The 11,908-nt window shown below is 39.7% G+C and overlaps 1 protein-coding gene and 1 long non-coding RNA gene across 2 annotated transcripts; one reads left to right on the top strand and one right to left on the bottom strand.

Annotated features, from left to right (window-relative positions):
• Positions 1 to 689: 689 nt before the first annotated feature.
• LOC140587450 (malignant fibrous histiocytoma-amplified sequence 1 homolog) lies at positions 690 to 8,231 on the top strand. Its single transcript, XM_072708716.1, has 11 exons — positions 690 to 721; positions 2,788 to 3,658; positions 5,004 to 5,301; positions 5,530 to 5,716; positions 5,953 to 6,137; positions 6,328 to 6,836; positions 6,917 to 7,071; positions 7,315 to 7,486; positions 7,741 to 7,808; positions 7,916 to 8,007; positions 8,124 to 8,231. Exons 1-10 carry the CDS (start codon positions 706 to 708, stop codon positions 7,972 to 7,974), a joined length of 2,520 nt encoding a protein of 839 aa, XP_072564817.1. The 5' UTR covers positions 690 to 705; the 3' UTR covers positions 7,975 to 8,007; positions 8,124 to 8,231.
• Positions 8,232 to 8,392: 161 nt separating this feature from the next.
• LOC140587451 (uncharacterized) lies at positions 8,393 to 11,902 on the bottom strand. The gene is made up of 2 exons (XR_011989138.1): positions 9,479 to 11,902; positions 8,393 to 9,290 (listed from the first exon to the last, which is right to left on the bottom strand). It is a non-coding gene; the product is annotated as an uncharacterized lncRNA (long non-coding RNA).
• Positions 11,903 to 11,908: the final 6 nt, after the last annotated feature.

The following is an 11,908-nucleotide window of genomic DNA, read 5'->3' as shown; positions in this document are numbered from 1 at the left end:
GGGACACCAGTCTGTCCAAGATCTCACTCTCAATTTCCCCACGGGGATCAATAAAGTATCTATAAAGTATCTATAAAGTATCTATAATGCAAGGGCGTTAATATGAAGCTGACTGACCCTTAGTTGCTATAACAGCCTGTACTTCTCTGGGAAGGCTCTCCACTAGATGCTGGACCATTGCTGGTGGGATCTGCTGCCATTGAGGTTGGCTGTCGATGCTGGGCGATCGGGTTCCTTTCTGTGAGCTTGTGTGGCCGCCACCTTGCAGCCGAACTCTATCCCAGGTGGTTTCACTATCTCTTCACCCGTGGTTGACCAGGGCAGCTCTAGTAACTAACTTGCTGCTACGTATTTCTGCCCCCTCAAGTCAAGTGTTACTGTTTTATCTGAGCCCTAACAGGATTGTCTGAAGAAGACTTTTCATGACTTTTGAATGTAAGTTGAAGATTTTGGTGGCGTGTTGGGTATCGCACGCATTACTTTCAGCCACTTATGACGTGTCACACATATCGGTATGAAGTCGCCGAATGACTTTCGGTTTCTGATTCTGATGTTGTTATCTGATTCTTCAGAAGTTTCGGGATACACTGTTGTTGTCGTCGTTGTTATTGCTCAACCCCCCCCAAGTCATGTATTATATTATTGCTGAGCAGGTTTCTAGTAACTATCATTTTCAGTTAGGCAGTTCATTGCCAGGAACCCAAGATGGCACGGTCAAATGGTAAGGAGAATGTTATTTTAAATTACCTACAAGACGCATAGCCTGACTTATAAGCTTGCTGTTCTTTTTGTGCATATGTAGTGGTTAACAAATAACTGGTGATCTAACATAACATGTTTTTATATATACACAGTTTTTTCCCTTCATAGCATATTGTGCAGATTGGTAGGATTTTTCTGTTTATTTCAATAATTAATACTAAAATACATGCTGGGGTGGAAGAAACAATCACACAAAAAGATGTTGACTTATAGAATTATTAGGAAATCATACCAGTTTTAAATCAGTTCCTATATTCTATGGAACACCATATTGCTCAAAATGAAATCGATATTTCAATAACTAATTAAACGTGTCCTTTTATTTTTAGATGAAAAAATATTGTTTTATATGATTCTGAATGAATCATGGTTTTCTGAACCAGCTTTTTATTTTATAATGCCACTTTTCATACTAATGGTCTGCTCTGTCCATCACTTTGAGGGGCGGAACTGAGCTTGTGAAATATAATTTGAAAAATTAAAGTAGTCATATAAAATTATATTTTTATTTATTTAATTATTTAAGACACATTTAATCAATTATTGAAATATTTTTTCATATAAAAATAAAAGGGCATATTTAATTATTGAAATATCTATCTATGTCTGTTTGTTTATAGATATATTTATTTCATTTGAGTAATACTCAAAATGTTTAACAAACAAACGTTCCATAGTATTCGTCAAACATTCCTGTATTCGTCACACATTCATAGCTAGTAATAGTAATAAATCGCCTTAGTTTTAGTTACTTTACACCTTGCCACACTTTGGAAAGGAGCGACTCGGGAGCAGGTGTAAGGAAAACCAAAGGGGACTTTACTGAGATTCATAATCAGGAACAGAGAAACCAAACGGTACCATGAGGGGTCAAAACAGGAAGCCTAGCAGAAGGTAGGGCGCCGACAATGAGAACAATGACGTCAGTGACTGGACTGGGGAGTAACGGTCCTGAATGTCAAATATGTTGAATTGGGTTAGCATTATAGGCTACCATACTATACAGATAAAATTTCAGTCATGGGCAGCATGACGAGGTTTCGGTCAACGACAGACTGCACTGAGCTGAGTAATTCCTATCGCCTAGTGACATTGTAATGTACTGCTCACCTGTTTGTGGTGATGCTTATGTAAACAAACCTATTGCGCTGCCAGTCGTGTAAAAGTATAGCACATACAATTATGTACGGTTCATAATACTTGATAATAATAAACAAATGTTACTGGTTTATGTATTTACTATACTGTACTTTTATTGTTATTTGGGCTATAACATATAGCCTAGGTGTGTAGTAGGGTTATGCCATCAAGGTTTGTGTAAGTACATTCTAATGTCGCACAATGATGACATCTCAAAGCGACGTATTGCTTAAAATTAGGTTATTTGTCTGTGGAGGAAATAAGACATCTTACAATTTAGATTTTTTTCAAATTTATTTTTATTTTTAATTTCACAGCATATCCTGTTTAGTGCACAACAGGAAGAAATACGTTTCCTTACATCAGTGAAAAGATAGATGCAAAAACAAAATGTCCACTGCAATGGACATAAATGAATGGGCGGGGGTCTCAGGAGGATATAAGATGTCAGTCCATTACCGGGCACATAAACACAATGGACAATTTAGAGAGCAATTAGCCTAGCGGAATACTGTAGGTATGAGGCAACAGTGCTAACCGCTGAGCCACACACCAAGGCATCCAAAAACCCTTATATGCAGCACACGCACAGCACCAATCACAAGCCAGGTTAATAATTAGTGTGTGGCTGAACGATCAGATGTTGTTATTTTTTTAAGTAGATCGTTCTGAAGCAATCTTAAAGCCTTGGTGAGAAATTGCCTCTATCAAAAATAATACTGAGAGAAATTATAAAAAGAATCGCAGTTAATACTCGAGTTGTTGCATCTTTCATTTGCGCTTAATGACAAAGACATTTTCCCTGCTTATATTCACTTTAATTTGAACTGCTTTAGTTTTGCTATGGATATATTCATTTAATAATATTGTTTTCCAACTTGCTAGATGTTCAGGACCGACGGGGGTTGGATTTCTCCAAACGAAGACTCAATACTCTACCTCAGGAGATCTTTGGTCAAGCAGAGTATATTGAGAGCTTGAACCTTCAAATCAACGAACTACAGCATATAGGTCATATTTCACAGCTGGTCAACCTAAAGGAGCTGATTTTGTCTTGGAACAATATTTCTGAGTTTCCTGCTGCCATTAGGGAGCTGAAAAAGCTGCAGCGGCTCTATCTGAATCAGAACAAGATCCAGAAGATACCCACGAAGGTCTTCTCCTTCCTTGCAAATCTGCAGTATCTCAATATGAGCAATAACCACCTGGAAGAACTCCCTGCTGATTTGGTGGACTGTAAGTGCCTGAAGTATGTAAACCTGTCCAACAATTACTTGAAGAATCTGTGGGCAGTTGAGGGGCTCCCTCTACTGAACGAGCTGCATGTGGAGAACAACCGTCTGACTGAACTGCCAGCTGAGCTCTTCTTAAGAACTAACCTCAAAGTTCTCCGAGTCAATGGTAACCAGCTCCAGACACCCCCAGAAGAAGTGTGCGCTGGAGGGTTAAAGGACATTCAGAGCTATTTCCGCCAACTGGGATCTGACCTAGATGGGGACACTGTGGCCAGGGTCAAGACTTTGTTCCTGGGTTCCAGCATGGCTGGGAAATCCACCTTATGCCGCAGTCTGCGAGAAGGAAGAGCAGTGACAGTGGAAGCCAGTGATCGGACAGTTGGTATTGACATCAGCGAAGTAGAAAAGGATGGCGTCCAGTTTCTCTTCTGGGACTTTGCTGGACATGAGGAGTATTATCTAACTCACCACATCTTCATCACACCTCATGCTCTTGTCATTCTGGCTATTGATCTTTCAAGGTATTTGCATTGCTACTATGTTCTCCAAGCATCTACTCCAAATACCCACTGGCAAATGTAAACAGTATCTGAACTGTTAGTTCATATATTATATGCAGGTCATACAATATATCAGTGTTTCCCGACCTGGTATTTGGGGACCCCTAGACAATTCATGTTTTTGGTTCACGTTTTGCATGTTACAACTCCCAAATGTCCTCTGCTTACTCCCAGGGAGCAAAAATGTGAACTGTCTGGCAGGGAGCTGGGAAGGAGCAAAAATGTAGATTGTGGGAAAATTAGCATATTTAATTAGAATTTGAGTGGACAACCTTTCAATCCTAGTCATACACCACCTGCAGTTTGTTGAGATATTGGAGTGGAGATGCTCAGGACTGAACCCAAGACCTGAAATACACAAAGCACGCACTTTCCCAATGAGCTGCAACCCTCACGTGTGGATGGATGACAAATGGATGCATTCTATTTATTTTCCAAATATTTCTATTGATTTTAAATGAATCACACCGTGCAATGCCACTTCGAATTTTAAGCAAATTTTAAACAGAAATAGAATGAGAATAAAATATACTTAAAAATATAATATACTAATAAAAAAAAGATGAGGGAAAAATAAACAAAGAAAATAATAAATAAATAATCTAAAGGAAATATAAATAAAAGCATTAGTATCTTTACTCGCTAATCATATATTACGCATCATATGAAACACATATCTACAATTTTTGAAAATGCTCATAGAGCACTCTTCTAATCTGGCAGCACTCAAATGGATGGATTCCATGGATTTTAAACATATAAACCATCAAATTTACTATTGCACACACTGGGAGCACTACATTTTAGACCCTTTATTAAAAACGCAAAATTACTGCCACTGAGAAGTATCCCTATATATATACGACAAACAGGAGATTCCACGGTCACAAAGACAGCTAACACATGCCAAGTTGCCAAGACAAAGATGTGCACAGTACCCAAGCGCCAAGACTTTTAATATTAAAGTCATAGTGTGCACTTACACTAAAATATATTATCACTATTATTTATATATTATAGAATTTCATGTGATCCAAATCATTTTCAGTATTGTCTTTGGCTTAGGCCTATGCATTGTCTGTGAGTTTTTACAATCTTTCAGCAAGCTCTAAAAATATTCCCTTCCTGTTTAATTGTGTATTTCCAGGTTGCGATTGACCAAAACCGTGAATATCAAATCCACAATTGTGAAGGGGTCGCTGTATTTATATAGGCCATATAGGCCTACTACATTATTCGCTATATAAAAATAAACAAATTGAATTGAATATTTATCTTCATTTTGTTTTCTAATGTCTGGTCTTAGCTACATCGTTGAGGATGCACAGTCTTTTGAAGACCAAGTCAGCTTCTGGATCAACAATGTTCTGATGAGAGTCCCAGACTCTGTCCTTCTGCTCGTGGGGACCCATGCTGACCAGTGCAAAGATGCGGAGGAGAGAAGGAAAAAGAAGGAGGACATAGAAAAGAAGATAAATGATCTGCTTGAGGAGAGGATGTCCAACCTGGATCAACAGATAAGCCATATTATAGACAAAAGCCAACAAGACGAATTCTCTGAGCACCTGACACAACTGCATCAGCTTAAATGTTACACCCTCAAGGTATTATGTCATCTACATTCACTACTGATTATTGACAGAACTTTTCTCGACCACTGTGAGCAGATTGAGGAGTGATAACTTGGGCACATGATGCTTTCTTTCTTTTTGTTAAACATCCATCCAATCATTCATCATCCAATTGCTTATAGTAGTCAGGGTCTCAAAGTTGAAAATGATAAAATTTTCTTGTAATGTATTTGCTAATTTTGAATCCATTCCCTGTTCAAGGTTTCTAGCCTCATTACCATTGATTGCACAAAGTGCGCGGCTATTGAGGAGATTCAAAAACACATTCTGCAGCATGTTCAGAATAAACCATTGTTTCCAAACATTGTCAGGACGTTGCCACACTCTTATAAAGAGGTTGAATCTTCCATGCGGTGCCTGATTAAGAAGCCGGATTTTCCCAAGCACGGTGAACACATTTTTGTGAATAAATAAATCATTAGATTTTTGCTGTTTACATTTCACACTCATTTGTAATTCACATATATGTACAGCATGATACATTATTTTTTTGTAATAAGGGAAAATTAATATGACTAAAAAAAGAACCACATATTTATTCTAAGTATTCATCATATTCATGTCACATATATCAAGGCAAGTCGAGGCAGTAACCTCTTACACCAATTATTTTGTCATATACAGGAATTGTGGATCTTAACAATCTTGTGGCAAACAATACCCTCAATTCTGGAAATCTGAGCAAGGAGGACCTACACTCTATACTCCGTTACCTTCATCGAATTGGGACCATTTTGTGGTTTGAAGAGATTGAGGATCTGAAAGACACAGTCTTTGTCAAGCCGTCCTTTCTCATTACACTCTTCAAGGTAGCTGCTGACACTGAAAGGGAAACTAATTATTAGTTTTTTACCAGTGTTTAGAAGACACTGTTGCTGTGTTTCTGCAACTGGAGTAAAATATACTATTGTCTGGACGGGGGGAAACGGTAAATCATGAAATGTTTTGGCTCATCGGTGTATGTAATCATATGTAAGTAATCCTCTCTGCTATTGAAAGACTCTAGTGAGACACGACCTGGTGGAGCAGCTGACAGAGGTTCCAAAGGTTATCCTGAAGAAAGAAGGCTGTCTCATCCGTCACAAGAACAAATGGATCGACCAGCTCAAAAGTCAAGCCACTCTGTCCTACGATGCTGTTCGCGTGCTGGTCAGAAGGGCTTTGATGCAGGCGGACATGGCCAGGGATGAGGATTTTGTGAAAGAGATGACGGGCACCAGGAATAAGGAAGGGAAAATCCTCAGCCTTCTCAGATATTTTGAGATCTGCCTACCAACTAATTTCGCATGTAGCCTGAACCCTCAGGCCTCTGAGTTTGACCCAAACAAGAAGTGGGATTCATCCTTACCAAAGAGGCACTCATTTACTGAGCCCGAAGCTGCCTGCATGTTCCCTGGTTATCTGAAAGACAATGACAAGGTCATGAAGATGTGGGGGAAGGATGATCCAGAGGACATCAAGGTTCTGGTCTACTTCATGCCGGAGATCCCTCATGGTGTCTTCCACCGGTACGGTACCATCTACCTTCTTTTGGTTCTGAGACATAGTTGCGTGGCGCCTTAAATCTCGGTTTGATGCTTTTTTCCAGGCTTATTGTAAGAATGTGCTCCATATTCAGCACACACTGGGTGGGAAACAGCTGCTTACTGGCTGGCTACGAGGCCGTACTTGTTTTGGTGAAAAAAAGCACCGACAGTGATGATCAGTACATTGAAATACGATGCAAGAGGCCAGAAGACAATTGTAAGTACTCTTCCATTTCAGGCAGTACATCTGTATGCTCAAGGACTATGGTGGGATGGGACATATATTATTGTAAGTGATCTTAGCACACTTAGCATAATACAATTTAACCAAAGGAAGAAACATTTGACTAACTAATGACATAGATATGGCAATGCATAATGTATTGTGGATTTTATGACTTATCAAATAATAATAATAATAATAATAATAAATAATACTTAATAATGAATTATTCTTTAGTATTGGCTTTCAAACAGCTGTGGAACCTGATCCTGGCTGTGTTGTCTGAGTTGAACAAGCTCTCGAGCCAGTGGCCTGGCTTGTATCAGTACACATACAGCCCATGCAGAGAGCCAGGATGCACCGAAGACTTCAAATGGAAAGACTGGCACAGTCTCCCTCCACGTGAAAAGTAATCCACTCAAACAACACTGTCAATATTCCAGAGTCAATTTAAACACTTCTCTGTACAACTGGTATATTTGGAAGGATCAAAACTACTTTCACTCCTGTGTGGCCTATATTGTTAAACGTTTAATTATAATCGGGATTTACATTTCTGAATACTAGCAATATAATCACTTATAATGGAGCTGAAACATTTGGCTATGAACATTATCAAACTTAGATTATTAACCTCATTATTGTTGATTTTCTGGTTCACAGGGTTCAGGAAGAAAAGATGACCTGCCTGAAAGGGCATACATGCAAGACGCACTTGCTCTTCCCAAAAGGTGCGTAACTTATACATAATTCAGGTATCATATGGATATAGTTTATATGTACCATGTATTTAATGCCAATGTATTTAGTTCATGCCATGGTTTTTGTTTTAATATAGATCCAATTTTTCCTACCCCTAAACATGAAAATCATAAATTCTTCTGTGGCAACATCTAAATGGGACCCATGACCATCATTGTTGATAAACAGGTAATTGTTAGACTGAATCGCATGTTCAGGATGTACTGTGCTGGCTGAAAATTAGCAAAAAGAGATTACAAAAAAATTAATTCCTAGTAAAAGTGGTTTCTTTGTTTATTTTACAGACAAATTCCAATTAATGGTTGGAGTGCAAAATGAAAAAAATAATGGCAGCAAAACGACAACTTCGCCGAAAAGGCACTTTCTAGCTGTAAAACTTAATTGTCATATATTCAGGGTTAGGGGTTTATCACTCATTTATGTTTTGAGCTTTTTTTTTTTTTTCCCCATGATATTTGAAAGGAAAACCATTAACAAACAAATCTCTTAACTTGTACTGTCTAAATTTATCTTGTATTGCCAGAGAAAATAAAAGGATTCTTCTAAAGCAGAATCAAGTTTTGGGCTTTTATTATTTTCACTGCAGGTAAATTGACACAAGGAATGTAGTTTGTAAAGAAAATCTTAGAAGACATTCAGTGAGAGGACAGCAGATAGCAGAGCAGCCTTTAAAAATTAGCTGTTACACTTACTTAAGAAGTTATGTCAAATACAAATATCTCACATCCATTTACATAAAGATTAGATACACAATTCAAGTATTCAAGTGCTGATATTTTCCATTTCAGAGTAGCTGTTAATTCTTTGCCCAAAAACTGTTGCAAATGAATACCACCTACCATTGCTGTAAACATTTCCACTGTGTGCTTCTGAAAGGAGTGTTTTCAGCATGAATTTCTAGAAACCATACAAAAAAAGTGTTGCGCCTCAGTTTATATGTGCTTCTGTAGATTCTATTATTTAAGTGCAGCATGTAATTTTATACTTTCTAAGGTCTGAAAGATAAGAAGAATTACACATTGACTGCTGGGTCTATAGACCAGTGTCTCCCAACCCGGTCCTCGGTGACCCACAGACGGTCCACATTTTTGCTCCCTCCCAGCACCTTGACAGACAGTCCACATTTATGCTCCCTCCCAGCACCTTGACAGACAGTCCACATTTTTGCAAAAATGTGGACTGTCTTTGGGTCCCCGAGGACCAGATTGGGAAACGCTGGATAGACTAACTGGGCAGAGAAACAAAAGAGCCCAGATGGCATCTGAGAGCAGACGAGGCATTTGGGGGTGGGATGGTCTTCAGGAAAAGGCGATTGGAAGGCCGAAGGTGGAGTTTATGAGATCAAAGAGGCTGTTGTGTGAGATCTGTAAGCTGACGGCATCGCCTTGCAAGGAGGAGGCTCCGTCCATATGTGCTTTCTCATGGAGGTCCCGGCAAGCCAGAGGCACCACCTGATGGAGAAGAATAGGTATTGGAGCAACATAAAACAAGAGGGAACTCCTCTAAATGTCAGCCTGAACATCACGAGTGATGCCCAAAAGAGATTGACCACACGCGTCACTAAACAGTTAAGATTACTTCCTAATGGAGACATTTGTGGGCTCCATTACTGACAGACATAAAACCACAAGCACTTTACCTTGACGGTTATTAACTTCTTATCCACGGCCTTTCCATCCGGAAATTTCTCTCCGAAGCATAAGTAGATTGTATACTCTGGGGACCCTCGTTTATTCTCTTGGAACTCTTTCAGGTCTGAAAAAAAGGGCAGGCTTTCATGCTGGGAAAGTAATGCAAAATATTTGGCCAGAGAAGTAGGGACCCATCCGCATCAATGCCACAGAGAGGGTTTCAGACGTCATATGGTTATATGACGTCAGAATAACCACATGAATCCTTTACTATGAGCCATTGCCTTAAAGAACTAACAGTACTACACAATGCATTCAACAGGCTCATCGTCACCCCCTAATGGTTAACTAGCTATAGAAGATGGATAGATAGATGCCGTTCTTTCATCAGGCTGTAAACTGAAGTTCTGAAGAGCAATGGCTTTTAAGCCTGGTTCTCTGAATACAGTGTAAGCTGCATGTGTTCCATGTGAGCTCTGAATTATCCTACAGCAAGGCTCTTCAAATCTGGACCTCGATTCCATATCCAGGCCTTGTTTTCAGTTTTCCCAGGTAGTTAGTATAATAATTACGGATTCTGATTAGCTGGAGGCTTCACACCCAGTTTACAGGTGAAGGAAGGCTGGAAAACCAGTAGGGCTTGGTTCTTGAGGACCGTGATTTCAATAGTATCCTAGAGTAAAGAAAACAAAGGCATGTTTCGCGGAGATACTTAAACTGAACCGAGCCATTGAAAAATAAGGGAAATTTAGAAACACAAGCCCATTTAAATTGTATGTATTTGAACTAGAGATGCAACAATCTAATATTCAGATTGATATTGGCGCCGATCCATACCTATTACACGGATCGGGTATCGACCGTATGTGACCGATCCACACCAGATACTTTAGATTTTGGCAGTCTGTAAAAAGAGCTCACATTTCTTGTTAAATCGATTTGTACAATCAACCGCACAACAGCTCTTTCGCATTTTAGTTGTGTTTTGTGTGGCATTCGAGCTAAATGCTAACACTGCCACTCAGTCTACTGGGTGTGACCGTGGTGACTTACGCCTGCTGTAACATGACTATTTTATTTTAATTTTGTATTTCCCAACATTACAAGTGCTTATCCTTTGCAGTAGGAGCAGAACATCAGATAAGTGGGTAACGATCTGGAAGTATTTTACGCTTGAGACAACTAGTAGCACAGCGGTTTGCAATCGTTGTAAAGTTTTGAGAGGTAGAAACAGTGCTGGGTGGATAATCTCTATAAACAAAGCGCATAAAATTACACCCGACGCAAGTATTGTGGGGGAAAAAAAAAGCAAATGGATGGCTTGGGAGTCGCTAACGTGCTGTTTTGTGCACTCACTGCAGTTTGTGATATACAAGGGGCTGCTATTGCAGCAAAGTGTGCATGTCCGATTGCATTTTCGCTATTCATAATCCAGAAGAAAGATCTCTCTCGCAGCCAGCCTGTGTGTGTGTGCGTGCGCACGCAGCACACACGGACACTCTGCTTTTAGCGGTGGAGAGAACTTAAAGTCACTAAAGTCGATGCTGACGATGCCCAAGTAACAAATCTTTTGCATGTAAGGGCAGAAACACCAGCAATCCGTTGAAACATCTAGCAAAAGTCCATCGCTTTGCATACGGAGAGATGCACAATTAGCGACTCCCTGGCTCATAGTCTATCTGTCATTGCCCCAGGTATGTTACGTTTGCTTACGGCCTGGAGCCCACACACAGTGGTACGTGTGTATTTGTTACATTGTCTTACAAAGTTAGGGAAACAGTATTTAAGTCAAGTATTTAAGTTTGATGTTTCCGTAAACTAGAGGTCGACCGATGTATCGGTTTTGCCGATTAATCGGCACCGATAGTTGATTCCCGGAACTATCGGTTATCGGCAAAAATCCACGCCGATAGTTTTTCCGGGTTGCGTCAGAGCTGAAGCGGCTGAGAACGGTCTGTTGTCCTTATACAGTGCAAGAGCCAACATATACATCTATATGCAAGAGCCGCCTCTATAGGGAAAAATCGCTGTAAAGCACGTGCTTTTGTTTTGACACGTGATACTGTTTTTTCCAAGGAGAGTGCAAGCTGCCTGGAGAGAGCGCGGTGCACGGACAACGCTGACACTTCAAATGCATGTTTAAAACACAGACAGCGAAAAGGTATGTATACAGTACACTACAGTACATGTTTTCATCTCAATATAAAGTAATTCATTTGTTGATTACATTCTGCGTTGGAGAAAGAACAGCAGTATGTTTGTCGACAAGGCTGAGAGGACGCTAACATTAGCAGTACATCAAGCGGTTAAAATAATGTGGCAAAAATACACGCAAGTCCGACCCAAATGTTTAATGTCATGATTGTTACCATCAGGAATGCATTCGATTTCAGTTCTTTTTATCTTCAGGCACAGGGTGCGATTTGCCGGGGGGATGG

Source organism: Paramormyrops kingsleyae, unplaced genomic scaffold (assembly GCF_048594095.1).
Source record: "Paramormyrops kingsleyae isolate MSU_618 unplaced genomic scaffold, PKINGS_0.4 ups244, whole genome shotgun sequence".
In the NCBI taxonomy this organism is placed as follows: domain Eukaryota; kingdom Metazoa; phylum Chordata; class Actinopteri; order Osteoglossiformes; family Mormyridae; genus Paramormyrops; species Paramormyrops kingsleyae.
The sequence above is the reverse complement of the archived record's forward strand: the minus strand, read 5'-3'. Positions and strand labels throughout refer to the sequence as shown.

Coding starts and splice junctions, on each gene's coding strand:
- LOC140587450 (XM_072708716.1), top strand. Junction 5,302..5,529: donor TTAAATGTTACACCCTCAAG/GTATTATGTCAT, acceptor TCCCTGTTCAAG/GTTTCTAGCCTCATTACCAT. Junction 5,717..5,952: donor GCCGGATTTTCCCAAGCACG/GTGAACACATTT, acceptor TGTCATATACAG/GAATTGTGGATCTTAACAAT.